The sequence below is a fragment of the Numenius arquata genome, chromosome 17 (assembly GCF_964106895.1).
Source record: "Numenius arquata chromosome 17, bNumArq3.hap1.1, whole genome shotgun sequence".
Classification (NCBI taxonomy): Eukaryota; Metazoa; Chordata; class Aves; order Charadriiformes; family Scolopacidae; genus Numenius; species Numenius arquata.
In genome coordinates this window covers 11251413-11278521 of record NC_133592.1, presented here as the reverse complement: position 1 = coordinate 11278521, position 27109 = coordinate 11251413, and the positions used below count along the sequence as shown (strand labels likewise).

The window sequence follows — 27109 nt, the reverse complement described above, 5'->3', positions numbered from 1 at the left end:
GTGAGTTTATTATGCAATTTCAACCACACCAGCCCTCACAAAGGGCATCAAAGGCCCCAAAGGTGCCTGCGGAGGATGCAGGGACAGCAGGTCATGCTGACAGCAGGGATGGAGGGGGCCAGGAGGGAATGGCGGAGCTCACACGCCTGCTACAAGCTCCTTGTTACCTCCGCGGGGAGGTACAAACAATAACGCTCTGATCCCATCTGACGAGAAGTTCGCCAAAGACCCACTTGGTTGCTAATGACGAGCGATGAGCTCATGTGCCTTGTGCTATGACCTAATGACAGCACGAAGCCATCTCAGTGAGGAAGACATTGAAAAACTGGGCCTGCAAAACCCTGGCGATGGTTTGTCGGCAGAGTCTGAGCTCACGGGGTGCTCCTGAAGCAAGGCTGGGTGGTCGGGAGCCTCTTCTGAGGCTTCTTCTTTAACAGCGAGAGGGAAATTGCCACAGGTCGTTGGGGAAGCACTCGGTCTTCCTGCTGAGCTCAAAATGGCGAAAATCAGAGATGGGAAAAAATAGGGTGCAAAGTCCAACGCTGCCCGTTGTGTGAAAGGGCTGCGTGTGAGGGGAGAGCGGGAGAGACGGGGAGCGCAGGGCTCCTTTACACCGAGTCCTTGTGTAGAGAACAAATTTTATTTTTCTTAACTAACAGCTAACACTCGAGTAAACAGAGCAGAGAACAGAGCTGAAACACTAAATATCTAACAGGCACCTACTGAGGGCGTGGGAACGACAGGTCTCGGGGAAGCGGAACCAAATCCTTGGGGTTTTACCGAGGGAGCAGTGGGAGGCGGGAAGTGGGGTCTGGGCTGCTCAGGGAGGCAGGATGAGAGGAGTCGTATAGAGGGAATGCCGGATCCCAAAGGTGGAAGCGGGGGCCTCGGGCTTGGTCAGCGTCACCTGGAAGGGGAAGAGAGAAAAAGCCCTCAGGAGGTGATCGTGGTGCCTGCTTCTCCAGAAGACCTGCCCTGAGTGAAACACACCCCTCCGTGGTTTTTAGGCAGCCACGCAAAGGCAAGCTCTTGTGTTTGCCACCAAAGGCAGCGAGATGCCCAGGCCACCGGGCAGGGCCAGGCCAGGGCTGGCGCTGGCTGCAGGTCTGCAGCCCCTCTGGCTCCTGCCAGGCTTTGCTGGAAGCCCCCTGCCCTCCCAGCTGGTCCCCAGGGCATGAGCAAGGGCCGCTTTCGGGTCTGCTCATCCCCTCTGTGGTGGGATGTCCTCCTGAAGAGCTGGTGGTGCGTGAGCGCCGGTAAGCACTGAATGGCGGAGCCGGGGAAGGGCACAGATGTGTCCTTTGGGCTCCCTCTGCCCGGCTGTGGGCAAGGACGGGGAGCAGCCCCCTGTCCTGCGGCCCATGCCTGTGGAGAGGGGCCGGGAGGACTGGGGAGCCCCATGGGGAGGGGGAGAGGCATCAGGGCTGGTGGTGGCAGAGCTGAGGAGGGGGCTGGCGGCTGCCTTACCCTCCCCACGCGGTAGTCTGCCGGCCCCGGCTTCACAGTACGGTCTCCTCCTGCTCCCACTTTGCTTGCCGCGGTGTAGCTGGGAGACCTTGCTTTGAAAACATCCACTTCCACTTTTGGGAAAGCAGCCGGCCCTGGCGTCTGTAAGAGAGGGGTGCACGTTGCTGGAGCAAAGGGCAAGTGTTGACCCGTGCCGGGTGCCCAGGCGGGCTGGCTGGGCAGAGAAGCGGTGGGAGAGGCAGGTAGCAACGGCAACAAGGGCAGCTCCTTGGGTCACCAGCAGAGAGCCGGGGGAGCCGTGGCTGTGGGGCTCTGCTGCTTCAGCGGGGGCCGGGAGAGAGCAGAGGAGAGCAGCTCACCCTGGCGAGGTCCTCAGCAAAACCACCACGCTTCCTCTTGCCCACCATGGTGTAGCAGGGGCTGGCCGTGGTGTAGGTGGTGTTGGGCCCAATGAGCCTGGGCAGGGTGTAGGTGCCAGGACCTGGAGGGGAAGGGGCAGAGGTGTGAACGCCACGGAGAGCGAGGCAGGAAGGGTGTTCCTTGCCGGCACCGGCAGCTCCCAGCCTCAGCTTGGTCCTGGGTGGGGTGGGAGAAGGGGATGCTGAGGGGACGAAACAGCTTGTGGGGAGATGGCGGTGTCCCACGGTGCCGGCTGTCCTCAGGGGCTGGGGCAAAGCTGCCCGGCAGACATTTGCAGGGGGAGACACGGCTGCAACTACAGGCACGTCTCCCCGTTCCTCACCCGGTGTCTGGCTTTGGGCCTCCTTATGCCGAAACGCCATGGGCTGCTCCGGTGGACGCTTGAAGACGTGCCTGTTGGCCTTCTCAGTGGCGTAGTCGCCTGGGGCAAGGGAGAAGCGGAGAAAAGCGGTGAAGCCGGGGCTTCCCCTCCAGCCCAAGAGGCCGGCTCAGGAGGAGGCCCTCAGCCCTGTTGGCCGCCTCTCTGGGACCCCCTGGGTGCAAACTGAGGGTTCCCCAGCACTGTCATAGGGCCAGAAGGACGGGGTGCTCACACTGCCGGGCAGAGGTTCTGGAGGAACGGTACTCACTTGGCCCAGGGGTGACCTCTGTCTTGATCTTGGGAAGCCCGCAGATGTTCTGGGCGGGAGACACGTGCTTCCCGTTCCTGGTAATGGCGGGGGGCACAAAGTAGCGGGGACCCGGAGAGCAGCTGCTGATCGGGGGCAGTTTGGCCCCTGAGATGCTGTAGGCTGGGGCTTTGGTTTTGGTAGGGTTGTGAGCCAGGTGACCTGGGGAGAGAAGGCGGTGAGAGGAGCCCTGCCCGCAGGGGCCTGTGGAAAGCCAGCTCCCGGCTGGAGCAGCGGGAGTTGCCGACCCCAGAAATTCCCTGCCCCTGGGACTTTTTCCTCCAGGCATGAGAGCAGGGGCCAGTCCCATGGGGCGATTACTTCCAGCAACAGCGGTGCAGGCGCGGCGCCACTAACCTCGGTATCAGCCAAACGCCGCTGTTGAGGAGGATTAACCCCCAAAACAGCGGCTGAACTAAATTGGAGCAAATGTAAAGTTTGGTTCTGTGATTTTGCTTTGCTGGAGGAGAGGAGGAGGAGAAGAGGGAGAGGGAGGAGCAGAAGGGAGGAAAGAGCAGGCTGAGGTGGGAGCAACAAGTTCCTGGCAGAGGTGTCGGGCAGGGAGGCTCGGAGCCCAGGGGAAGCGTCACTGGCGGTGGCCAGTGTCCCCTGGAGGTGGTGGCCACACTGTGGCCGGTGTCCCCTGGAGGCGGTGGCCTTGCTGTCTCCCTCGCGGCAGTTACCTGTCGTGCCGAGGATGGCGTACTTGGGTCCCGGGCTGGTGAACTGGGCCAGGACGGGACCGCGCGGGCGGTGGGGTCTCCAGGTGCCCACCCAGGCTCCATCCATGTTGCTGGTGGCTCCAAAGCCTAGGGCAAGAGCGGGAGAGCTGCTGAGGGGTGTCCGGGTGGTGGCATCTTGTGGAGCCCCCCAGGAGGAGCAGCGAGGCTTCACCTTGTTCAGCCGTGGCCATGGGGCTGGGTGCGATGGACCAGTCGGTGCTCCAAATTGCAGTCGCAGAGAGGCGAGCGCAGCAGGGACAGGGTAGCAGAGGTTCTGGTGCCGGCTGCCCGGTGGCCCTGGGTAGAGCCTTGGCTCGCCACGGAGACGCACTGTGACATCACACAGCTGCTGGTGACGTCACACAGCTGCTGGTGACGTCACACAGCTGGTGGGGCCGGGCACGTGCACGTTCATGAGCTCTGCACGGCAGAATGGTTCAACGAGGGGAAAAGTGACGAGGGGAGGTTTGCGTTCTCTGGGCACCGTGTGTCCCGGTGCAGTTGGGGCCACACAAGAATGGGAACGGACCTTGGAACACCTGGAACTTCGATTTGCTGTCTCATTTTTTTCCTCCTTCTTGCCATTAGGACAAGATGCTCTTTGCTTTGACAAAGTCTGAACAGCGTTATTCTATATACTGACTCACCTCCAACCCACAGACACAGACGTACACAGGGGCCGGCAACTTAACCCTGAAGGACCTGAGGAAATCGCATCCTCAACCAAAGCAACTTTTTCCAAGGGTTGACCATTTCTCCAAATAAATGCAGTAGTTCTGATAGCAATGGATCCAAAATGAATGGCTGAGCATTAGCTGAATGGCCAGCTCGCTTTGGACCACACTCGTGGTGCCCCGAGCGTCCCCAGGAGGGACACACGAAGTCACCTGGAGGGGAAGGGCTATTTCAGCAGCGACTAGAGCAAAAACCTGAAAGCTGGATGCCCAGTGATTCCCAAGGGAAAACTGGGCAGACAGCACCACCGCAGCTCACTCTGGAGCCCTCAGCTGCTCCTTTACAGATGGGACCAGGAGGGAAGGACCAGAAGGGACAGTGTCCATCCTCAACACCCGAGGAAGTGGCTCCTCTTCATCTTGCTCAATGCTGCCCCACCACTCCTCTTCAGCTTCGCACTGTCCTACCAGATAGACTGAGTCCACACGAACTCACAAATCCAGCGAGGACAGAGGGAAGGACAATTCCCTTTTTCTGGAACAAGCTGGTGTGCAATCTTGAGCACAGCCCGCTCTACGGGAAGGGGAGCCAGCAAAGGTGTCCCCGTTGCCATCTCCCCACCTCACACCCGAGCCACACGCTCTTGCCCGTGCTGCCTGTGCCACGGCGGCCACCCCGGGACTCCACACAGGGGCCAAAGAGCAGAAGCAGAACCATTTTTAATGGCCACTACATAGCCTTAACAGCAGAGCCAGCGCAGGCGAGCTAATCCTCAACCACTAACTCCACAGGAGACAACGAGCCGTTTGGTTGCCATAGACCTACTCAGATGGTCAGTGCCACCCTCATCACTCCACCACAGGATCACGCTTGGTGACAGGAGCGACAAGAAGCAGCGTGTTGTGCTTTCCAAGCCATAGGGCAGCAGAGCGGCAGGGAGGCGGGAGCCGCCTGCCAGGGACGTTGTGCTCCTTGAGAGAGCCTTGTGGCTGAGGGCAGAGGATGGCCATGGCCGAGCAGTTTGTCGCCAGGGCCGGAGCAGCCTCCTCCATGTGACGGCACAGGACAACATGAAGGACATGTGTGGTAGCAAACATGGGTCATTATCGTTACCCACGACCTGCTGGTCGCAGGGGACGAACTATCCCAGAAGCTGAAGGGGACAGACGCAGCGGGCAGCCGGGCCCAGCAGAACTTGCGTACTTTACTTAGAAACGGTTGCAAGGAGCCAGTCTGCACAAGAAAGGCGATCTGCAGAGTCCCTTTTCGCACACGCTGACATCTCCGCAGGTTCATCGCCTGGCTCCGCGGCCGCCCCGGCCAAAGCCGAGCCCTCAGAGCAGCATGGCAGCGCTGCACAACCGCCTCATGGCCACGACCAAGATGGCGCCGCCTGCCCAGAGGAAAGGGCCGGGGCTAAGCTGGCGCCGCCTCCCCTGTGGAAAGCGGGGCGATGGGCGGTGGTGGGGAGCTCCATGGCTGGGCCCCCCTGGGTTTGAGCCCCTGCCACGGAGGAGTGTGGGGAGCCCCCAGGAGCAGCTGGTTCTGAGGGGCCCGAGCAGAAACTGACCCTGGGGCCGAGTGGCTGCCATGAGGCCTGGGCTGCCGTGGGGAGCGGGGAGGGAAGGGGAATGGTGGCGGGCGAGGGGGGTTCGGGGATCAGAGAGACCAAACGGGAGAAGGGGAAAAGGTTTGTGAGGAGCTGCAGGTGCAAAGGGGGAGAAAGGCAAATGGAGCCGGGGTTAACAGCCTGGGTGTTCAGTCCTTTGGGGTGCAAGAAGAAACCATTACAACTCCGTGGTTTATCTCAAAAAGACAGAGGTTTTGCTTTGCTAACATGTCATACATGGACTGGCACCGGCGCCGGCAGGCCGGTCCGTCTGTGGGACATTCCTGTGTCACGGCAGGGACACAGGGGTGACAGCCGGGGGTCTCAGCCTGCTGTGACGGATCACAGTCCACGTGTGCCCGGTGACGTGCTTCTGGGGTTGGTCTGTCCAGTTTAGTGAGTTTATTATGCAATTTCAACCACACCAGCCCTCACAAAGGGCATCAAAGGCTCCAAAGGTGCCTGCGGAGGATGCAGGGACAGCAGGTCATGCTGACAGCAGGGATGGAGAGGGCCAGGAGGGAATGGCGGAGCTCACGCTCCTGCTACAAGCTCCTTGTTACCTCCGCAGGGAGGTACAAACAATAACGCTCTGATCCCACCTGATGAGAAGTTCGCCAAAGACCCACTTGGTTGCTAATGACGAGCGATGAGCTCATGTGCCTTGTGCTATGACCTAATGACAGCACGAAGCCATCTCAGTGAGGAAGACATTGAAAAACTGGGCCTGCAAAACCCTGGCGATGGTTTGTCGGCAGAGTCTGAGCTCACGGGGTGCTCCTGAAGCAAGGCTGGGTGGTCGGGAGCCTCTTCTGAGGCTTCTTCTTTAACAGCGAGAGGGAAATTGCCACAGGTCGTTGGGGAAGCACTCGGTCTTCCTGCTGAGCTCAAAATGGCGAAAATCAGAGATGGGAAAAAATAGGGTACAAAGTCCAACGCTGCCTGTTGTGTGAAAGGGCTGCGTGTGAGGGGAGAGCGGGAGAGACGGGGAGCGCAGGGCTCCTTTACACCGAGTCCTTGTGTAGAGAACAAATTTTATTTTTCTTAACTAACAGCTAACACTCGAGTAAACAGAGCAGAGAACAGAGCTGAAACACTAAATATCTAACAGGCACCTACTGAGGGCGTGGGAACGACAGGTCTCGGGGAAGCGGAACCAAATCCTTGGGGTTTTACCGAGGGAGCAGTAGGAGGCGGGGAGTGGGGTCTGGGCTGCTCAGGGAGGCAGGATGAGAGGAGTCGTATAGAGGGAATGCCGGATCCCAAAGGTGGAAGCGGGGGCCTCGGGCTTGGTCAGCGTCACCTGGAAGGGGAAGAGAGAAAAAGCCCTCAGGAGGTGATCATGGTGCCTGCTTCTCCAGAAGACCTGCCCTGCGTAAAACACACCACTCCATGGTTTTTAGGCAGCCACGCAAAGGCAAGCTCTTGTGTTTGCCACCAAAGGCAGCGAGATGCCCAGGCCACCGGGCAGGGCCAGGCCAGGGCTGGTGCTGGCTGCAGGTCTGCAGGCCCTGTGGCTCCCGATGGGCTTTGCTGGAAGCCCCCTGCCCTCCCAGCTGGTCCCCAGGGCATGAGCAAGGGCCGCTTTCGGGTCTGCTCATCCCCTCTGTGGTGGGATGTCCTCCTGAAGAGCTGGTGGTGCGTGAGCGCCGGTAAGCACTGAATGGCGGAGCCGGGGAAGGGCACAGGTGTGTCCTTTGGGCTCCCTCTGCCCGGCTGTGGGCAAGGACGGGGAGCAGCCCCCTGTCCTGCGGCCCATGCCTGTGGAGAGGGGCCGGGAGGACTGGGGAGCCCCATGGGGAGGGGGAGAGGCGTCATGGCTGGTGGTGGCAGAGCTGAGGAGGGGGCTGGCGGCTGCCTTACCCTCCCCACGCGGTAGTCTGCCGGCCCCGGCTTCACGGTACGGTCTCCTCCTGCTCCCGCTTTGCTTGCCGCGGTGTAGCTGGGAGACCTTGCTTTGAAAACATCCACTTCCACTTTTGGGAAAGCAGCCGGCCCTGGCGTCTGTAAGAGAGGGGTGCACGTTGCTGGAGCAAAGGGCAAGTGTTGACCCGTGCCGGGTGCCCAGGCGGGCTGGCTGGGCAGAGAAGCGGTGGGAGAGGCGGGGAGCAACGGCAACAAGGGCAGCTCCTTGGGTCACCAGCAGAGAGCCGGGGGAGCCGTGGCTGTGGGGCTCTGCTGCTTCAGCGGGGGCCGGGAGAGAGCAGAGGAGAGCAGCTCACCCTGGCGAGGTCCTCAGCAAAACCACCACGCTTCCTCTTGCCCACCATGGTGTAGCAGGGGCTGGCCGTGGTGTAGGTGGTGTTGGGCCCAATGAGCCTGGGCAGGGTGTAGGTGCCAGGACCTGGAGGGGAAGGGGCAGAGGTGTGAACGCCACGGAGAGCGAGGCAGGAAGGGTGTTCCTTGCCGGCACCGGCAGCTCCCAGCCTCAGCTTGGTCCTGGGTGGGGTGGGAGAAGGGGATGCTGAGGGGACGAAACAGCTTGTGGGGAGATGGCGGTGTCCCACGGTGCCGGCTGTCCTCAGGGGCTGGGGCAAAGCTGCCCGGCAGACGTTTGCAGGGGGAGACACGGCTGCAAGTACAGGCACGTCTCCCCGTTCCTCACCCGGTGTCTGGCTTTGGGCCTCCTTATGCCGAAACGCCATGGGCTGCTCGGGTGGACGCTTGAAGACGTGCCTGTTGGCCTTCTCAGTGGCGTAGTCGCCTGGGGCAAGGGAGAAGCGGAGAAAAGCGGTGAAGCCGGGGCTTCCCCTCCAGCCCAAGAGGCCGGCTCAGGAGGAGGCCCTCAGCCCTGTTGGCCGCCTCTCTGGGACCCCCTGGGTGCAAACTGAGGGTTCCCCAGCACTGTCATAGGGCCAGAAGGACGGGGTGCTCACACCGCCGGGCAGATGGAGAAACCGTACTCACTTGGCCCAGGGGTGATCTCTGTCTTGGTCTTGGGAAGCCCGCAGATGTTCTGGGCGGGAGACACGTGCTTCCCGTTCCTGGTAATGGCGGGGGGCACAAAGTAGCGGGGACCCGGAGAGCAGCTGCTGATCGGGGGCAGTTTGGCCCCTGAGATGCTGTAGGCTGGGGCTTTGGTTTTGGTAGGGTTGTGAGCCAGGTGACCTGGGGAGAGAAGGCGGTGAGAGGAGCCCTGCCCGCAGGGGCCTGTGGAAAGCCAGCTCCCGGCTGGAGCAGCGGGAGTTGCCGACCCCAGAAATTCCCTGCCCCTGGGACTTTTTCCTCCAGGCATGAGGGCAGGGGCCAGTCCCATGGGGCGATTACTTCCAGCAACAGCGGTGCAGGCACGGCGCCACTAACCTCGGTATCAGCCAAACGCCGCTGTTGAGGAGGATTAAACCCCTGAACAGCGGCTGAACTAAATTGGAGCAAATGTAAAGTTTGGTTCTGTGATTTTGCTTTGCTGGAGGAGAGGAGGAGGAGAAGAGGGAGAGGGAGGAGCAGAAGGGAGGAAAGAGCAGGCTGAGGTGGGAGCAACAAGTTCCTGGCAGAGGTGTCGGGCAGGGAGGCTCGGAGCCCAGGGGAAGTGTCACTGGCGGTGGCCAGTGTCCCCTGGAGGTGGTGGCCTTGCTGTCTCACTCGCGGCAGTTACCTGTCGTGCCGAGAATGGCGTACTTGGGTCCCGGGCTAGTGAACTGGGCCAGGATGGGACCGCGCGGGCGGTGGGGTCTCCAGGTGCCCACCCAGGCTCCATCCATGTTGCTGGTGGCTCCAAAGCCTAGGGCAAGAGCGGGAGAGCTGCTGAGGGGTGTCCGGGTGGTGGCATCTTGTGGAGCCCCCCAGGAGGAGCAGCGAGGCTTCACCTTGTTCAGCCGTGGCCATGGGGCTGGGTGCGATGGACCAGTCGGTGCTCCAAATTGCAGTCGCAGAGAGGCGAGCGCAGCAGGGACAGGGTAGCAGAGGTTCTGGTGCCGGCTGCCCGGTGGCCCTGGGTAGAGCCTTGGCTCGCCACGGAGACGCACTGTGACATCACACAGCTGCTGGTGACGTCACACAGCTGGTGGGGCCGGGCACGTGCACGTTCATGAGCTCTGCACGGCAGAATGGTTCAACGAGGGGAAAAGTGACGAGGGGAGGTTTGCGTTCTCTGGGCACCGTGTGTCCCGGTGCAGTTGGGGCCACACAAGAATGGGAACGGACCTTGGAACACCTGGAACTTCGATTTGCTGTCTCATTTTTTTCCTCCTTCTTGCCATTAGGACAAGATGCTGTTTGCTTTGACAAAGTCTGAACAGCGTTATTCTATATACTGACTCACCTCCAACCCACAGACACAGACGTACACAGGGGCCGGCAACTTAACCCTGAAGGACCTGAGGAAACCGCATCCTCAACCAAAGCAACTTTTTCCAAGGGTTGACCATTTCTCCAAATAAATGCAGTAGTTCTGATAGCAATGGATCCAAAAATGGATCCAAAATGAATGGCTGAGCATGAGCTGAATGGCCAGCTCTCTTTGGACCACACTCGTGGTGCCCCGAGCCTCCCCAGGAGGCACACACGGAGTCACCTGGAGGGGAAGGGCTATTTCAGGAGCGACTAGAGCAAAAACCTGAAAGCTGGATGCCCAGTGATTCCCAAGGGAAAACTGGGCAGACAGCACCACCGCAGCTCACTCTGGAGCCCTCAGCTGCTCCTTTACAGATGGGACCAGGAGGGAAGGACCAGAAGGGACAGTGTCCATCCTCAACACCCGAGGAAGTGGCTCCTCTTCATCTTGCTCAATGCTGCCCCACCACTCCTCTTCAGCTTCGCACTGTCCTACCAGATAGACTGAGTCCGCACGAACTCACAAATCCAGCGAGGACAGAGGGAAGGACAATTCCCTTTTTCTGGAACAAGCTGGTGTGCAATCTTGAGCACAGCCCGCTCTACGGGAAGGGGAGCCAGCAAAGGTGTCCCCGTTGCCATCTCCCCACCTCACACCCGAGCCACACGCTCTTGCCCGTGCTGCCTGTGCCACGGCGGCCACCCCGGGACTCCACACAGGGGCCAAAGAGCAGAAGCAGAACCATTTTTAATGGCCACTACATAGCCTTAACAGCAGAGCCAGCGCAGGCGAGCTAATCCTCAACCACTAACTCCACAGGAGACAACGAGCCGTTTGGTTGCCATAGACCTACTCAGATGGTCAGTGCCACCCTCATCACTCCACCACAGGATCACGCTTGGTGACAGGAGCGACAAGAAGCAGCGTGTTGTGCTTTCCAAGCCATAGGGCAGCAGAGCGGCAGGGAGGCGGGAGCCGCCTGCCAGGGACGTTGTGCTCCTTGAGAGAGCCTTGTGGCTGAGGGCAGAGGATGGCCATGGCCGAGCAGTTTGTCGCCAGGGCCGGAGCAGCCTCCTCCATGTGACGGCACAGGACAACATGAAGGACGTGTGGTAGCAAACATGGGTCATTATCGTTACCCACGACCTGCTGGTCGCAGGGGACGAACGATCCCAGAAGCTGAAGGGGACAGACGCAGCGGGCAGCCGGGCCCAGCAGAACTTGCGTACTTTACTTAGAAACGGTTGCAAGGAGCCAGTCTGCACAAGAAAGGCGATCTGCAGAGTCCCTTTTCGCACACGCTGGCATCTCCGCAGGTTCATCGCCTGGCTCCGCGGCCGCCCCGGCCAAAGCCGAGCCCTCAGAGCAGCATGGCAGCGCTGCACAACCGCCTCATGGCCACGACCAAGATGGCGCCGCCTGCCCAGAGGAAAGGGCCGGGGCTAAGCTGGCGCCGCCTCCCCTGTGGAAAGCGGGGCGATGGGCGGTGGTGGGGAGCTCCATGGCTGGGTCCCCCTGGGTTTCAGCCCCTGCCACGGAGGAGTGTGGGGAGCCCCCAGGAGCAGCTGGTTCTGAGGGGCCCGAGCAGAAACTGACCCTGGGGCCGAGTGGCTGCCATGAGGCCTGGGCTGCCGTGGGGAGCGGGGAGGGAAGGGGAATGGTGGCGGGCGAGGGGGGTTCGGGGATCAGAGAGACCAAACGGGAGAAGGGGAAAAGGTTTGTGAGGAGCTGCAGGTGCAAAGGGGGAGAAAGGCAAATGGAGCCGGGGTTAACAGCCTGGGTGTTCAGTCCTTTGGGGTGCAAGAAGAAACCATTACAACTCCGTGGTTTATCTCAAAAAGACAGAGGTTTTGCTTTGCTAACATGTCATACATGGACTGGCACCGGCGCCGGCAGGCCGGTCCGTCCGTGGGACATTCCTGTGTCACGGCAGGGACACAGGGGTGACAGCCGGGGGTCTCAGCCTGCTGTGACGGATCACAGTCCATGTGTGCCCGGTGACGTGCTTCTGGGGTTGGTCTGTCCAGTTTAGTGAGTTTATTATGCAATTTCAACCACACCAGCCCTCACAAAGGGCATCAAAGGCTCCAAAGGTGCCTGCGGAGGATGCAGGGCCAGCAGGTCATGCTGACAGCAGGGATGGAGAGGGCCAGGAGGGAATGGCGGAGCTCACGCTCCTGCTACAAGCTCCTTGTTACCTCCGCAGGGAGGTACAAACAATAACGCTCTGATCCCACCTGATGAGAAGTTCGCCAAAGACCCACTTGGTTGCTAATGACGAGCGATGAGCTCATGTGCCTTGTGCTATGACCTAATGACAGCACGAAGCCATCTCAGTGAGGAAGACATTGAAAAACTGGGCCAGCAAAACCCTGGCGATGGTTTGTCGGCAGAGTCTGAGCTCACGGGGTGCTCCTGAAGCAAGGCTGGGTGGTCGGGAGCCTCTTCTGAGGCTTCTTCTTTAACAGCGAGAGGGAAATTGCCACAGGTCGTTGGGGAAGCACTCGGTCTTCCTGCTGAGCTCAAAATGGCGAAAATCAGAGATGGGAAAAAATAGGGTACAAAGTCCAACGCTGCCCGTTGTGTGAAAGGGCTGCGTGTGAGGGGAGAGCGGGAGAGACGGGGAGCGCAGGGCTCCTTTACACCGAGTCCTTGTGTAGAGAACAAATTTTATTTTTCTTAACTAACAGCTAACACTCGAGTAAACAGAGCAGAGAACAGAGCTGAAACACTAAATATCTAACAGGCACCTACTGAGGGCGTGGGAACGACAGGTCTCGGGGAAGCGGAACCAAATCCTTGGGGTTTTACCGAGGGAGCAGTGGGAGGCGGGGAGTGGGGTCTGGGCTGCTCAGGGAGGCAGGATGAGAGGAGTCGTATAGAGGGAATGCCGGATCCCAAAGGTGGAAGCGGGGGCCTCGGGCTTGGTCAGCGTCACCTGGAAGGGGAAGAGAGAAAAAGCCCTCAGGAGGTTGCTTTCTTCGTGGTGCCTGCTTCTCCAGAAGACCTGCCCTGCGTAAAACACACCACTCCGTGGTTTTTAGGCAGCCACGCAAAGGCAAGCTCTTGTGTTTGCCACCAAAGGCAGCGAGATGCCCAGGCCACCGGGCAGGGCCAGGCCAGGGCTGGCGCTGGCTGCAGGTCTGCAGCCCCTCTGGCTCCCGATGGGCTTTGCTGGAAGCCCCCTGCCCTCCCAGCTGGTACCCAGGGCATGAGCAAGGGCCGCTTTCGGGTCTGCTCATCCCCTCTGTGGTGGGATGTCCTCCTGAAGAGCTGGTGGTGCGTGAGCGCCGGTAAGCACTGAATGGCGGAGCCGGGGAAGGGCACAGGTGTGTCCTTTGGGCTCCCTCTGCCCGGCTGTGGGCAAGGACGGGGAGCAGCCCCCTGTCCTGCGGCCCATGCCTGTGGAGAGGGGCCGGGAGGACTGGGGAGCCCCATGGGGAGGGGGAGAGGCGTCAGAGCTGGTGGTGGCAGAGCTGAGGAGGGGGCTGGCGGCTGCCTTACCCTCCCCACGCGGTAGTCTGCCGGCCCCGGCTTCACAGTACGGTCTCCTCCTGCTCCCGCTTTGCTTGCCGCGGTGTAGCTGGGAGACCTTGCTTTGAAAACATCCACTTCCACTTTTGGGAAAGCAGCCGGCCCTGGCGTCTGTAAGAGAGGGGTGCACGTTGCTGGAGCAAAGGGCAAGTGTTGACCCGTGCCGGGTGCCCAGGCGGGCTGGCTGGGCAGAGAAGCGGTGGGAGAGGCAGGGAGCAACGGCAACAAGGGCAGCTCCTTGGGTCACCAGCAGAGAGCCGGGGGAGCCGTGGCTGTGGGGCTCTGCTGCTTCAGCGGGGGCCGGGAGAGAGCAGAGGAGAGCAGCTCACCCTGGCGAGGTCCTCAGCAAAACCACCACGCTTCCTCTTGCCCACCATGGTGTAGCAGGGGCTGGCCGTGGTGTAGGTGGTGTTGGGCCCAATGAGCCTGGGCAGGGTGTAGGTGCCAGGACCTGGAGGGGAAGGGGCAGAGGTGTGAACGCCACGGAGAGCGAGGCAGGAAGGGTGTTCCTTGCCGGCACCGGCAGCTCCCAGCCTCAGCTTGGTCCTGGGTGGGGTGGGAGAAGGGGATGCTGAGGGGACGAAACAGCTTGTGGGGAGATGGCGGTGTCCCACGGTGCCGGCTGTCCTCAGGGGCTGGGGCAAAGCTGCCCGGCAGACGTTTGCAGGGGGAGACACGGCTGCAAGTACAGGCACGTCTCCCCGTTCCTCACCCGGTGTCTGGCTTTGGGCCTCCTTATGCCGAAACGCCATGGGCTGCTCCGGTGGACGCTTGAAGACGTGCCTGTTGGCCTTCTCAGTGGCGTAGTCGCCTGGGGCAGGGGAGAAGCGGAGAAAAGCGGTGAAGCCGGGGCTTCCCCTCCAGCCCAAGAGGCCGGCTCAGGAGGAGGCCCTCAGCCCTGTTGGCCGCCTCTCTGGGACACCCTGGGTGCAAACTGAGGGTTCCCCAGCACTGTCATAGGGCCAGAAGGACGGGGTGCTCACACTGCCGGGCAGAGGTTCTGGAGAAACCGTACTCACTTGGCCCAGGGGTGATCTCTGTCTTGATCTTGGGAAGCCCGCAGATGTTCTGGGCGGGAGACACGTGCTTCCCGTTCCTGGTAATGGCGGGGGGCACAAAGTAGCGGGGACCCGGAGAGCAGCTGCTGATCGGGGGCAGTTTGGCCCCTGAGATGCTGTAGGCTGGGGCTTTGGTTTTGGTAGGGTTGTGAGCCAGGTGACCTGGGGAGAGAAGGCGGTGAGAGGAGCCCTGCCCGCAGGGGCCTGTGGAAAGCCAGCTCCCGGCTGGAGCAGCGGGAGTTGCCGACCCCAGAAATTCCCTGCCCCTGGGACTTTTTCCTCCAGGCATGAGAGCAGGGGCCAGTCCCATGGGGCGATTACTTCCAGCAACAGCGGTGCAGGCGCGGCGCCACTAACCTCGGTATCAGCCAAACGCCGCTGTTGAGGAGGATTAACCCCCAAAACAGCGGCTGAACTAAATTGGAGCAAATGTAAAGTTTGGTTCTGTGATTTTGCTTTGCTGGAGGAGAGGAGGAGGAGAAGAGGGAGAGGGAGGAGCAGAAGGGAGGAAAGAGCAGGCTGAGGTGGGAGCAACAAGTTCCTGGCAGAGGTGTCGGGCAGGGAGGCTCGGAGCCCAGGGGAAGCGTCACTGGCGGTGGCCAGTGTCCCCTGGAGGTGGTGGCCACACTGTGGCCGGTGTCCCCTGGAGGCGGTGGCCTTGCTGTCTCCCTCGCGGCAGTTACCTGTCGTGCCGAGGATGGCGTACTTGGGTCCCGGGCTGGTGAACTGGGCCAGGACGGGACCGCGCGGGCGGTGGGGTCTCCAGGTGCCCACCCAGGCTCCATCCATGTTGCTGGTGGCTCCAAAGCCTAGGGCAAGAGCGGGAGAGCTGCTGAGGGGTGTCCGGGTGGTGGCATCTTGTGGAGCCCCCCAGGAGGAGCAGCGAGGCTTCACCTTGTTCAGCCGTGGCCATGGGGCTGGGTGCGATGGACCAGTCGGTGTTCCAAATTGCAGTCGCAGAGAGACGAGCGCAGCAGGGACAGGGTAGCAGAGGTTCTGGTGCCGGCTGCCCGGTGGCCCTGGGTAGAGCCTTGGCTCGCCACGGAGACGCACTGTGACATCACACAGCTGCTGGTGACGTCACACAGCTGCTGGTGACGTCACACAGCTGGTGGGGCCGGGCACGTGCACGTTCATGAGCTCTGCACGGCAGAATGGTTCAACGAGGGGAAAAGTGACGAGGGGAGGTTTGCGTTCTCTGGGCACCGTGTGTCCTGGTGCAGTTGGGGCCACACAAGAATGGGGACGGACCTTGGAACACCTGGAACTTCGATTTGCTGTCTCATTTTTTTCCTCCTTCTTGCCATTAGGACAAGATGCTCTTTGCTTTGACAAAGTCTGGACAGCGTTATTCTATATACTGACTCACCTCCAACCCACAGACACAGACGTACACAGGGGCCGGCAACTTAACCCTGAAGGACCTGAGGAAATCGCATCCTCAACCAAAGCAACTTTTTCCAAGGGTTGACCACTTCTCCAAATAAATGCAGTAGTTCTGATAGCAATGGATCCAAAATGAATGGCTGAGCATGAGCTGAATGGCCAGCTCGCTTTGGACCACACTCGTGGTGCCCCGAGCGTCCCCAGGAGGGACACACGAAGTCACCTGGAGGGGAAGGGCTATTTCAGCAGCGACTAGAGCAAAAACCTGAAAGCTGGATGCCCAGTGATTCCCAAGGGAAAACTGGGCAGACAGCACCACCGCAGCTCACTCTGGAGCCCTCAGCTGCTCCTTTACAGATGGGACCAGGAGGGAAGGACCAGAAGGGACAGTGTCCATCCTCAACACCCGAGGAAGTGGCTCCTCTTCATCTTGCTCAATGCTGCCCCACCACTCCTCTTCAGCTTCGCACTCTCCTACCAGATAGACTGAGTCCACACGAACTCACAAATCCAGCGAGGACAGAGGGAAGGACAATTCCCTTTTTCTGGAACAAGCTGGTGTGCAATCTTGAGCACAGCCCGCTCTACGGGAAGGGGAGCCAGCAAAGGTGTCCCCGTTGCCATCTCCCCACCTCACACCCGAGCCACACGCTCTTGCCCGTGCTGCCTGTGCCACGGCGGCCACCCCGGGACTCCACACAGGGGCCAAAGAGCAGAAGCAGAACCATTTTTAATGGCCACTACATAGCCTTAACAGCAGAGCCAGCGCAGGCGAGCTAATCCTCAACCACTAACTCCACAGGAGACAACGAGCCGTTTGGTTGCCATAGACCTACTCAGATGGTCAGTGCCACCCTCATCACTCCACCACAGGATCACGCTTGGTGACAGGAGCGACAAGAAGCAGCGTGTTGTGCTTTCCAAGCCATAGGGCAGCAGAGCGGCAGGGAGGCGGGAGCCGCCTGCCAGGGACGTTGTGCTCCTTGAGAGAGCCTTGTGGCTGAGGGCAGAGGATGGCCATGGCCGAGCAGTTTGTCGCCAGGGCCGGAGCAGCCTCCTCCATGTGACGGCACAGGACAACATGAAGGACATGTGTGGTAGCAAACATGGGTCATTATCGTTACCCACGACCTGCTGGTCGCAGGGGACGAACTATCCCAGAAGCTGAAGGGGACAGACGCAGCGGGCAGCCGGGCCCAGCAGAACTTGCGTACTTTACTTAGAAACGGTTGCAAGGAGCCAGTCTGCACAAGAAAGGCGATCTGCAGAGTCCCTTTTCGCACACGCTGGCATCTCCGCAGGTTCATCGCCTGGCTCCGCGGCCGCCCCGGCCAAAGCCGAGCCCTCAGAGCAGCATGGCAGCGCTGCACAACCGCCTCATGGCCACGACCAAGATGGCGCCGCCTGCCCAGAGGAAAGGGCCGGGGCTAAGCTGGCGCCGCCTCCCCTGTGGAAAGCGGGGCGATGGGCGGTGGTGGGGAGCTCCATGGCTGGGCCCCCCTGGGTTTCAGCCCCTGCCACGGAGGAGTGTGGGGAGCCCCCAGGAGCAGCTGGTTCTGAGGGGCCCGAGCAGAAACTGACCCTGGGGCCGAGTGGCTGCCATGAGGCCTGGGCTGCCGTGGGGAGCGGGGAGGGAAGGGGAATGGTGGCGGGTGCGGGGGGTTCGGGGATCAGAGAGACCAAACGGGAGAAGGGGAAAAGGTTTGTGAGGAGCTGCAGGTGCAAAGGGGGAGAAAGGCAAATGGAGCCGCGGTTAACAGCCTGGGTGTTCAGTCCTTTGGGGTGCAAGAAGAAACCATTACAACTCCGTGGTTTATCTCAAAAAGACAGAGGTTTTGCTTTGCTAACATGTCATACATGGACTGGCACCGGCGCCGGCAGGCCGGTCCGTCTGTGGGACATTCCTGTGTCACGGCAGGGACACAGGGGTGACAGCCGGGGGTCTCAGCCTGCTGTGATGGATCACAGTCCACGTGTGCCCGGTGACGTGCTTCTGGGGTTGGTCTGTCCAGTTTAGTGAGTTTATTATGCAATTTCAACCACACCAGCCCTCACAAAGGGCATCAAAGGCTCCAAAGGTGCCTGCGGAGGATGCAGGGACAGCAGGTCATGCTGACAGCAGGGATGGAGAGGGCCAGGAGGGAATGGCGGAGCTCACACTCCTGCTACAAGCTCCTTGTTACCTCCGCAGGGAGGTACAAACAATAACGCTCTGATCCCACCTGATGAGAAGTTCGCCAAAGACCCACTTGGTTGCTAATGATGAGCGATGAGCTCATGTGCCTTGTGCTATGACCTAATGACAGCACGAAGCCATCTCAGTGAGGAAGACATTGAAAAACTGGGCCTGCAAAACCCTGGCGATGGTTTGTCGGCAGAGTCTGAGCTCACGGGGTGCTCCTGAAGCAAGGCTGGGTGGTCGGGAGCCTCTTCTGAGGCTTCTTCTTTAACAGCGAGAGGGAAATTGCCACAGGTCGTTGGGGAAGCACTCGGTCTTCCTGCTGAGCTCAAAATGGCGAAAATCAGAGATGGGAAAAAATAGGGTACAAAGTCCAACGCTGCCTGTTGTGTGAAAGGGCTGCGTGTGAGGGGAGAGCGGGAGAGACGGGGAGCGCAGGGCTCCTTTACACCGAGTCCTTGTGTAGAGAACAAATTTTATTTTTCTTAACTAACAGCTAACACTCGAGTAAACAGAGCAGAGAACAGAGCTGAAACACTAAATATCTAACAGGCACCTACTGAGGGCGTGGGAACGACAGGTCTCGGGGAAGCGGAACCAAATCCTTGGGGTTTTACCGAGGGAGCAGTAGGAGGCGGGGAGTGGGGTCTGGGCTGCTCAGGGAGGCAGGATGAGAGGAGTCGTATAGAGGGAATGCCGGATCCCAAAGGTGGAAGCGGGGGCCTCGGGCTTGGTCAGCGTCACCTGGAAGGGGAAGAGAGAAAAAGCCCTCAGGAGGTGATCATGGTGCCTGCTTCTCCAGAAGACCTGCCCTGCGTAAAACACACCACTCCATGGTTTTTAGGCAGCCACGCAAAGGCAAGCTCTTGTGTTTGCCACCAAAGGCAGCGAGATGCCCAGGCCACCGGGCAGGGCCAGGCCAGGGCTGGTGCTGGCTGCAGGTCTGCAGGCCCTGTGGCTCCCGATGGGCTTTGCTGGAAGCCCCCTGCCCTCCCAGCTGGTCCCCAGGGCATGAGCAAGGGCCGCTTTCGGGTCTGCTCATCCCCTCTGTGGTGGGATGTCCTCCTGAAGAGCTGGTGGTGCGTGAGCGCCGGTAAGCACTGAATGGCGGAGCCGGGGAAGGGCACAGGTGTGTCCTTTGGGCTCCCTCTGCCCGGCTGTGGGCAAGGACGGGGAGCAGCCCCCTGTCCTGCGGCCCATGCCTGTGGAGAGGGGCCGGGAGGACTGGGGAGCCCCATGGGGAGGGGGAGAGGCGTCATGGCTGGTGGTGGCAGAGCTGAGGAGGGGGCTGGCGGCTGCCTTACCCTCCCCACGCGGTAGTCTGCCGGCCCCGGCTTCACGGTACGGTCTCCTCCTGCTCCCGCTTTGCTTGCCGCGGTGTAGCTGGGAGACCTTGCTTTGAAAACATCCACTTCCACTTTTGGGAAAGCAGCCGGCCCTGGCGTCTGTAAGAGAGGGGTGCACGTTGCTGGAGCAAAGGGCAAGTGTTGACCCGTGCCGGGTGCCCAGGCGGGCTGGCTGGGCAGAGAAGCGGTGGGAGAGGCGGGGAGCAACGGCAACAAGGGCAGCTCCTTGGGTCACCAGCAGAGAGCCGGGGGAGCCGTGGCTGTGGGGCTCTGCTGCTTCAGCGGGGGCCGGGAGAGAGCAGAGGAGAGCAGCTCACCCTGGCGAGGTCCTCAGCAAAACCACCACGCTTCCTCTTGCCCACCATGGTGTAGCAGGGGCTGGCCGTGGTGTAGGTGGTGTTGGGCCCAATGAGCCTGGGCAGGGTGTAGGTGCCAGGACCTGGAGGGGAAGGGGCAGAGGTGTGAACGCCACGGAGAGCGAGGCAGGAAGGGTGTTCCTTGCCGGCACCGGCAGCTCCCAGCCTCAGCTTGGTCCTGGGTGGGGTGGGAGAAGGGGATGCTGAGGGGACGAAACAGCTTGTGGGGAGATGGCGGTGTCCCACGGTGCCGGCTGTCCTCAGGGGCTGGGGCAAAGCTGCCCGGCAGACGTTTGCAGGGGGAGACACGGCTGCAAGTACAGGCACGTCTCCCCGTTCCTCACCCGGTGTCTGGCTTTGGGCCTCCTTATGCCGAAACGCCATGGGCTGCTCTGGTGGACGCTTGAAGACGTGCCTGTTGGCCTTCTCAGTGGCGTAGTCGCCTGGGGCAAGGGAGAAGCGGAGAAAAGCGGTGAAGCCGGGGCTTCCCCTCCAGCCCAAGAGGCCGGCTCAGGAGGAGGCCCTCAGCCCTGTTGGCCGCCTCTCTGGGACCCCCTGGGTGCAAACTGAGGGTTCCCCAGCACTGTCATAGGGCCAGAAGGACGGGGTGCTCACACCGCCGGGCAGATGGAGAAACCGTACTCACTTGGCCCAGGGGTGATCTCTGTCTTGGTCTTGGGAAGCCCGCAGATGTTCTGGGCGGGAGACACGTGCTTCCCGTTCCTGGTAATGGCGGGGGGCACAAAGTAGCGGGGACCCGGAGAGCAGCTGCTGATCGGGGGCAGTTTGGCCCCTGAGATGCTGTAGGCTGGGGCTTTGGTTTTGGTAGGGTTGTGAGCCAGGTGACCTGGGGAGAGAAGGCGGTGAGAGGAGCCCTGCCCGCAGGGGCCTGTGGAAAGCCAGCTCCCGGCTGGAGCAGCGGGAGTTGCCGACCCCAGAAATTCCCTGCCCCTGGGACTTTTTCCTCCAGGCATGAGAGCAGGGGCCAGTCCCATGGGGCGATTACTTCCAGCAACAGCGGTGCAGGCGCGGCGCCACTAACCTCGGTATCAGCCAAACGCCGCTGTTGAGGAGGATTAAACCCCTGAACAGCGGCTGAACTAAATTGGAGCAAATGTAAAGTTTGGTTCTGTGATTTTGCTTTGCTGGAGGAGAGGAGGAGGAGAAGAGGGAGAGGGAGGAGCAGAAGGGAGGAAAGAGCAGGCTGAGGTGGGAGCAACAAGTTCCTGGCAGAGGTGTCGGGCAGGGAGGCTCGGAGCCCAGGGGAAGCGTCACTGGCGGTGGCCAGTGTCCCCTGGAGGTGGTGGCCATACTGTGGCCGGTGTCCCCTGGAGGCGGTGGCCTTGCTGTCTCCCTCGCGGCAGTTACCTGTCGTGCCGAGGATGGCGTACTTGGGTCCCGGGCTAGTGAACTGGGCCAGGACGGGACCACGCGGGCGGTGGGGTCTCCAGGTGCCCACCCAGGCTCCATCCATGTTGCTGGTGGCTCCAAAGCCTAGGGCAAGAGCGGGAGAGCTGCTGAGGGGTGTCCGGGTGGTGGCATCTTGTGGAGCCCCCCAGGAGGAGCAGCGAGGCTTCACCTTGTTCAGCCGTGGCCATGGGGCTGGGTGCGATGGACCAGTCGGTGCTCCAAATTGCAGTCGCAGAGAGGCGAGCGCAGCAGGGACAGGGTAGCAGAGGTTCTGGTGCCGGCTGCCCGGTGGCCCTGGGTAGAGCCTTGGCTCGCCACGGAGACGCACTGTGACATCACACAGCTGCTGGTGACGTCACACAGCTGGTGGGGCCGGGCACGTGCACGTTCATGAGCTCTGCACGGCAGAATGGTTCAACGAGGGGAAAAGTGACGAGGGGAGGTTTGCGTTCTCTGGGCACCGTGTGTCCCGGTGCAGTTGGGGCCACACAAGAATGGGAACGGACCTTGGAACACCTGGAACTTCGATTTGCTGTCTCATTTTTTTCCTCCTTCTTGCCATTAGGACAAGATGCTGTTTGCTTTGACAAAGTCTGAACAGCGTTATTCTATATACTGACTCACCTCCAACCCACAGACACAGACGTACACAGGGGCCGGCAACTTAACCCTGAAGGACCTGAGGAAATCGCATCCTCAACCAAAGCAACTTTTTCCAAGGGTTGACCATTTCTCCAAATAAATGCAGTAGTTCTGATAGCAATGGATCCAAAAATGGATCCAAAATGAATGGCTGAGCATGAGCTGAATGGCCAGCTCTCTTTGGACCACACTCGTGGTGCCCCGAGCCTCCCCAGGAGGCACACACGGAGTCACCTGGAGGGGAAGGGCTATTTCAGCAGCGACTAGAGCAAAAACCTGAAAGCTGGATGCCCAGTGATTCCCAAGGGAAAACTGGGCAGACAGCACCACCGCAGCTCACTCTGGAGCCCTCAGCTGCTCCTTTACAGATGGGACCAGGAGGGAAGGACCAGAAGGGACAGTGTCCATCCTCAACACCCGAGGAAGTGGCTCCTCTTCATCTTGCTCAATGCTGCCCCACCACTCCTCTTCAGCTTCGCACTCTCCTACCAGATAGACTGAGTCCACACGAACTCACAAATCCAGCGAGGACAGAGGGAAGGACAATTCCCTTTTTCTGGAACAAGCTGGTGTGCAATCTTGAGCACAGCCCGCTCTACGGGAAGGGGAGCCAGCAAAGGTGTCCCCGTTGCCATCTCCCCACCTCACACCCGAGCCACACGCTCTTGCCCGTGCTGCCTGTGCCACGGCGGCCACCCCGGGACTCCACACAGGGGCCAAAGAGCAGAAGCAGAACCATTTTTAATGGCCACTACATAGCCTTAACAGCAGAGCCAGCGCAGGCGAGCTAATCCTCAACCACTAACTCCACAGGAGACAACGAGCCGTTTGGTTGCCATAGACCTACTCAGATGGTCAGTGCCACCCTCATCACTCCACCACAGGATCACGCTTGGTGACAGGAGCGACAAGAAGCAGCGTGTTGTGCTTTCCAAGCCATAGGGCAGCAGAGCGGCAGGGAGGCGGGAGCCGCCTGCCAGGGACGTTGTGCTCCTTGAGAGAGCCTTGTGGCTGAGGGCAGAGGATGGCCATGGCCGAGCAGTTTGTCGCCAGGGCCGGAGCAGCCTCCTCCATGTGACGGCACAGGACAACATGAAGGACGTGTGGTAGCAAACATGGGTCATTATCGTTACCCACGACCTGCTGGTCGCAGGGGACGAACTATCCCAGAAGCTGAAGGGGACAGACGCAGCGGGCAGCCGGGCCCAGCAGAACTTGCGTACTTTACTTAGAAACGGTTGCAAGGAGCCAGTCTGCACAAGAAAGGCGATCTGCAGAGTCCCTTTTCGCACACGCTGGCATCTCCGCAGGTTCATCGCCTGGCTCCGCGGCCGCCCCGGCCAAAGCCGAGCCCTCAGAGCAGCATGGCAGCGCTGCACAACCGCCTCATGGCCACGACCAAGATGGCGCCGCCTGCCCAGAGGAAAGGGCCGGGGCTAAGCTGGCGCCGCCTCCCCTGTGGAAAGCGGGGCGATGGGCGGTGGTGGGGAGCTCCATGGCTGGGCCCCCCTGGGTTTCAGCCCCTGCCACGGAGGAGTGTGGGGAGCCCCCAGGAGCAGCTGGTTCTGAGGGGCCCGAGCAGAAACTGACCCTGGGGCCGAGTGGCTGCCATGAGGCCTGGGCTGCCGTGGGGAGCGGGGAGGGAAGGGGAATGGTGGCGGGTGCGGGGGGTTCGGGGATCAGAGAGACCAAACGGGAGAAGGGGAAAAGGTTTGTGAGGAGCTGCAGGTGCAAAGGGGGAGAAAGGCAAATGGAGCCGCGGTTAACAGCCTGGGTGTTCAGTCCTTTGGGGTGCAAGAAGAAACCATTACAACTCCGTGGTTTATCTCAAAAAGACAGAGGTTTTGCTTTGCTAACATGTCATACATGGACTGGCACCGGCGCCGGCAGGCCGGTCCGTCTGTGGGACATTCCTGTGTCACGGCAGGGACACAGGGGTGACAGCCGGGGGTCTCAGCCTGCTGTGATGGATCACAGTCCACGTGTGCCCGGTGACGTGCTTCTGGGGTTGGTCTGTCCAGTTTAGTGAGTTTATTATGCAATTTCAACCACACCAGCCCTCACAAAGGGCATCAAAGGCTCCAAAGGTGCCTGCGGAGGATGCAGGGACAGCAGGTCATGCTGACAGCAGGGATGGAGAGGGCCAGGAGGGAATGGCGGAGCTCACACTCCTGCTACAAGCTCCTTGTTACCTCCGCAGGGAGGTACAAACAATAACGCTCTGATCCCACCTGATGAGAAGTTCGCCAAAGACCCACTTGGTTGCTAATGATGAGCGATGAGCTCATGTGCCTTGTGCTATGACCTAATGACAGCACGAAGCCATCTCAGTGAGGAAGACATTGAAAAACTGGGCCTGCAAAACCCTGGCGATGGTTTGTCGGCAGAGTCTGAGCTCACGGGGTGCTCCTGAAGCAAGGCTGGGTGGTCGGGAGCCTCTTCTGAGGCTTCTTCTTTAACAGCGAGAGGGAAATTGCCACAGGTCGTTGGGGAAGCACTCGGTCTTCCTGCTGAGCTCAAAATGGCGAAAATCAGAGATGGGAAAAAATAGGGTACAAAGTCCAACGCTGCCTGTTGTGTGAAAGGGCTGCGTGTGAGGGGAGAGCGGGAGAGACGGGGAGCGCAGGGCTCCTTTACACCGAGTCCTTGTGTAGAGAACAAATTTTATTTTTCTTAACTAACAGCTAACACTCGAGTAAACAGAGCAGAGAACAGAGCTGAAACACTAAATATCTAACAGGCACCTACTGAGGGCGTGGGAACGACAGGTCTCGGGGAAGCGGAACCAAATCCTTGGGGTTTTACCGAGGGAGCAGTAGGAGGCGGGGAGTGGGGTCTGGGCTGCTCAGGGAGGCAGGATGAGAGGAGTCGTATAGAGGGAATGCCGGATCCCAAAGGTGGAAGCGGGGGCCTCGGGCTTGGTCAGCGTCACCTGGAAGGGGAAGAGAGAAAAAGCCCTCAGGAGGTGATCATGGTGCCTGCTTCTCCAGAAGACCTGCCCTGCGTAAAACACACCACTCCATGGTTTTTAGGCAGCCACGCAAAGGCAAGCTCTTGTGTTTGCCACCAAAGGCAGCGAGATGCCCAGGCCACCGGGCAGGGCCAGGCCAGGGCTGGTGCTGGCTGCAGGTCTGCAGGCCCTGTGGCTCCCGATGGGCTTTGCTGGAAGCCCCCTGCCCTCCCAGCTGGTCCCCAGGGCATGAGCAAGGGCCGCTTTCGGGTCTGCTCATCCCCTCTGTGGTGGGATGTCCTCCTGAAGAGCTGGTGGTGCGTGAGCGCCGGTAAGCACTGAATGGCGGAGCCGGGGAAGGGCACAGGTGTGTCCTTTGGGCTCCCTCTGCCCGGCTGTGGGCAAGGACGGGGAGCAGCCCCCTGTCCTGCGGCCCATGCCTGTGGAGAGGGGCCGGGAGGACTGGGGAGCCCCATGGGGAGGGGGAGAGGCGTCATGGCTGGTGGTGGCAGAGCTGAGGAGGGGGCTGGCGGCTGCCTTACCCTCCCCACGCGGTAGTCTGCCGGCCCCGGCTTCACGGTACGGTCTCCTCCTGCTCCCACTTTGCTTGCCGCGGTGTAGCTGGGAGACCTTGCTTTGAAAACATCCACTTCCACTTTTGGGAAAGCAGCCGGCCCTGGCGTCTGTAAGAGAGGGGTGCACGTTGCTGGAGCAAAGGGCAAGTGTTGACCCGTGCCGGGTGCCCAGGCGGGCTGGCTGGGCAGAGAAGCGGTGGGAGAGGCGGGGAGCAACGGCAACAAGGGCAGCTCCTTGGGTCACCAGCAGAGAGCCGGGGGAGCCGTGGCTGTGGGGCTCTGCTGCTTCAGCGGGGGCCGGGAGAGAGCAGAGGAGAGCAGCTCACCCTGGCGAGGTCCTCAGCAAAACCACCACGCTTCCTCTTGCCCACCATGGTGTAGCAGGGGCTGGCCGTGGTGTAGGTGGTGTTGGGCCCAATGAGCCTGGGCAGGGTGTAGGTGCCAGGACCTGGAGGGGAAGGGGCAGAGGTGTGAACGCCACGGAGAGCGAGGCAGGAAGGGTGTTCCTTGCCGGCACCGGCAGCTCCCAGCCTCAGCTTGGTCCTGGGTGGGGTGGGAGAAGGGGATGCTGAGGGGACGAAACAGCTTGTGGGGAGATGGCGGTGTCCCACGGTGCCGGCTGTCCTCAGGGGCTGGGGCAAAGCTGCCCGGCAGACGTTTGCAGGGGGAGACACGGCTGCAAGTACAGGCACGTCTCCCCGTTCCTCACCCGGTGTCTGGCTTTGGGCCTCCTTATGCCGAAACGCCATGGGCTGCTCTGGTGGACGCTTGAAGACGTGCCTGTTGGCCTTCTCAGTGGCGTAGTCGCCTGGGGCAAGGGAGAAGCGGAGAAAAGCGGTGAAGCCGGGGCTTCCCCTCCAGCCCAAGAGGCCGGCTCAGGAGGAGGCCCTCAGCCCTGTTGGCCGCCTCTCTGGGACCCCCTGGGTGCAAACTGAGGGTTCCCCAGCACTGTCATAGGGCCAGAAGGACGGGGTGCTCACACCGCCGGGCAGATGGAGAAACCGTACTCACTTGGCCCAGGGGTGATCTCTGTCTTGGTCTTGGGAAGCCCGCAGATGTTCTGGGCGGGAGACACGTGCTTCCCGTTCCTGGTAATGGCGGGGGGCACAAAGTAGCGGGGACCCGGAGAGCAGCTGCTGATCGGGGGCAGTTTGGCCCCTGAGATGCTGTAGGCTGGGGCTTTGGTTTTGGTAGGGTTGTGAGCCAGGTGACCTGGGGAGAGAAGGCGGTGAGAGGAGCCCTGCCCGCAGGGGCCTGTGGAAAGCCAGCTCCCGGCTGGAGCAGCGGGAGTTGCCGACCCCAGAAATTCCCTGCCCCTGGGACTTTTTCCTCCAGGCATGAGAGCAGGGGCCAGTCCCATGGGGCGATTACTTCCAGCAACAGCGGTGCAGGCGCGGCGCCACTAACCTCGGTATCAGCCAAACGCCGCTGTTGAGGAGGATTAAACCCCTGAACAGCGGCTGAACTAAATTGGAGCAAATGTAAAGTTTGGTTCTGTGATTTTGCTTTGCTGGAGGAGAGGAGGAGGAGAAGAGGGAGAGGGAGGAGCAGAAGGGAGGAAAGAGCAGGCTGAGGTGGGAGCAACAAGTTCCTGGCAGAGGTGTCGGGCAGGGAGGCTCGGAGCCCAGGGGAAGTGTCACTGGCGGTGGCCAGTGTCCCCTGGAGGTGGTGGCCATACTGTGGCCGGTGTCCCCTGGAGGCGGTGGCCTTGCTGTCTCCCTCGCAGCAGTTACCTGTCGTGCCGAGGATGGCGTACTTGGGTCCCGGGCTAGTGAACTGGGCCAGGACGGGACCACGCGGGCGGTGGGGTCTCCAGGTGCCCACCCAGGCTCCATCCAT

The 27109-nt window shown here is 60.8% G+C and overlaps 5 protein-coding genes across 5 annotated transcripts; all 5 read right to left on the bottom strand.

Moving 5' to 3' along the window:
• Positions 1 to 820: 820 nt before the first annotated feature.
• LOC141473055 (ciliary microtubule associated protein 1A-like) lies at positions 821 to 3344 on the bottom strand. Its single transcript, XM_074160364.1, has 6 exons — positions 3239 to 3344; positions 2517 to 2717; positions 2210 to 2308; positions 1827 to 1948; positions 1468 to 1608; positions 821 to 907 (listed from the first exon to the last, which is right to left on the bottom strand). The coding sequence occupies exons 1-6, from the start codon at positions 3342 to 3344 to the stop codon at positions 821 to 823; spliced, it is 756 nt and encodes a 251-aa protein (XP_074016465.1).
• Positions 3345 to 6777: 3433 nt separating this feature from the next.
• LOC141473054 (ciliary microtubule associated protein 1A-like) lies at positions 6778 to 9262 on the bottom strand. The gene is made up of 6 exons (XM_074160363.1): positions 9157 to 9262; positions 8469 to 8669; positions 8167 to 8265; positions 7784 to 7905; positions 7425 to 7565; positions 6778 to 6864 (listed from the first exon to the last, which is right to left on the bottom strand). Exons 1-6 carry the CDS (start codon positions 9260 to 9262, stop codon positions 6778 to 6780), a joined length of 756 nt encoding a protein of 251 aa, XP_074016464.1.
• A 3423-nt stretch (positions 9263 to 12685) lies between these two features.
• On the bottom strand, positions 12686 to 15215 carry LOC141473052 (ciliary microtubule associated protein 1A-like). Its single transcript, XM_074160362.1, has 6 exons — positions 15110 to 15215; positions 14388 to 14588; positions 14081 to 14179; positions 13698 to 13819; positions 13339 to 13479; positions 12686 to 12772 (listed from the first exon to the last, which is right to left on the bottom strand). The coding sequence occupies exons 1-6, from the start codon at positions 15213 to 15215 to the stop codon at positions 12686 to 12688; spliced, it is 756 nt and encodes a 251-aa protein (XP_074016463.1).
• Positions 15216 to 18648: 3433 nt separating this feature from the next.
• Positions 18649 to 21167, bottom strand: LOC141473051 (ciliary microtubule associated protein 1A-like). Its single transcript, XM_074160361.1, has 6 exons — positions 21062 to 21167; positions 20340 to 20540; positions 20038 to 20136; positions 19655 to 19776; positions 19296 to 19436; positions 18649 to 18735 (listed from the first exon to the last, which is right to left on the bottom strand). The coding sequence occupies exons 1-6, from the start codon at positions 21165 to 21167 to the stop codon at positions 18649 to 18651; spliced, it is 756 nt and encodes a 251-aa protein (XP_074016462.1).
• Positions 21168 to 24590: 3423 nt separating this feature from the next.
• Positions 24591 to 27109, bottom strand: LOC141473050 (ciliary microtubule associated protein 1A-like). Its single transcript, XM_074160360.1, has 6 exons — positions 27004 to 27109; positions 26282 to 26482; positions 25980 to 26078; positions 25597 to 25718; positions 25238 to 25378; positions 24591 to 24677 (listed from the first exon to the last, which is right to left on the bottom strand). The coding sequence occupies exons 1-6, from the start codon at positions 27107 to 27109 to the stop codon at positions 24591 to 24593; spliced, it is 756 nt and encodes a 251-aa protein (XP_074016461.1).

What these genes read in the sequence shown, in the direction of transcription:
- LOC141473055 (XM_074160364.1), bottom strand. Translation starts at nt 3,344, where the DNA reads ATGGATGGAGCCTGGGTGGGCACCTGGAGACCCCACCGCCCGCGCGGT. An exon ending in CGCCATCCTCGGCACGACAG is followed by an intron (nt 2,718 to 3,238) that starts GTAACTGCCGCG and finishes TTCTCTCCCCAG; the next exon opens with GTCACCTGGCTCACAACCCT. An exon ending in GGCCCAAAGCCAGACACCGG is followed by an intron (nt 1,949 to 2,209) that starts GTGAGGAACGGG and finishes CTTCCCCTCCAG; the next exon opens with GTCCTGGCACCTACACCCTG.
- LOC141473054 (XM_074160363.1), bottom strand. Translation starts at nt 9,262, where the DNA reads ATGGATGGAGCCTGGGTGGGCACCTGGAGACCCCACCGCCCGCGCGGT. An exon ending in AGAGATCACCCCTGGGCCAA is followed by an intron (nt 8,266 to 8,468) that starts GTGAGTACGGTT and finishes CCCTTGCCCCAG; the next exon opens with GCGACTACGCCACTGAGAAG. An exon ending in TTGCTGAGGACCTCGCCAGG is followed by an intron (nt 7,566 to 7,783) that starts GTGAGCTGCTCT and finishes CCTCTCTTACAG; the next exon opens with ACGCCAGGGCCGGCTGCTTT.
- LOC141473052 (XM_074160362.1), bottom strand. Translation starts at nt 15,215, where the DNA reads ATGGATGGAGCCTGGGTGGGCACCTGGAGACCCCACCGCCCGCGCGGT. An exon ending in GGCCCAAAGCCAGACACCGG is followed by an intron (nt 13,820 to 14,080) that starts GTGAGGAACGGG and finishes CTTCCCCTCCAG; the next exon opens with GTCCTGGCACCTACACCCTG. An exon ending in TTGCTGAGGACCTCGCCAGG is followed by an intron (nt 13,480 to 13,697) that starts GTGAGCTGCTCT and finishes CCTCTCTTACAG; the next exon opens with ACGCCAGGGCCGGCTGCTTT.
- LOC141473051 (XM_074160361.1), bottom strand. Translation starts at nt 21,167, where the DNA reads ATGGATGGAGCCTGGGTGGGCACCTGGAGACCCCACCGCCCGCGTGGT. An exon ending in AGAGATCACCCCTGGGCCAA is followed by an intron (nt 20,137 to 20,339) that starts GTGAGTACGGTT and finishes CCCTTGCCCCAG; the next exon opens with GCGACTACGCCACTGAGAAG. An exon ending in TTGCTGAGGACCTCGCCAGG is followed by an intron (nt 19,437 to 19,654) that starts GTGAGCTGCTCT and finishes CCTCTCTTACAG; the next exon opens with ACGCCAGGGCCGGCTGCTTT.
- LOC141473050 (XM_074160360.1), bottom strand. Translation starts at nt 27,109, where the DNA reads ATGGATGGAGCCTGGGTGGGCACCTGGAGACCCCACCGCCCGCGTGGT. An exon ending in AGAGATCACCCCTGGGCCAA is followed by an intron (nt 26,079 to 26,281) that starts GTGAGTACGGTT and finishes CCCTTGCCCCAG; the next exon opens with GCGACTACGCCACTGAGAAG. An exon ending in GGCCCAAAGCCAGACACCGG is followed by an intron (nt 25,719 to 25,979) that starts GTGAGGAACGGG and finishes CTTCCCCTCCAG; the next exon opens with GTCCTGGCACCTACACCCTG.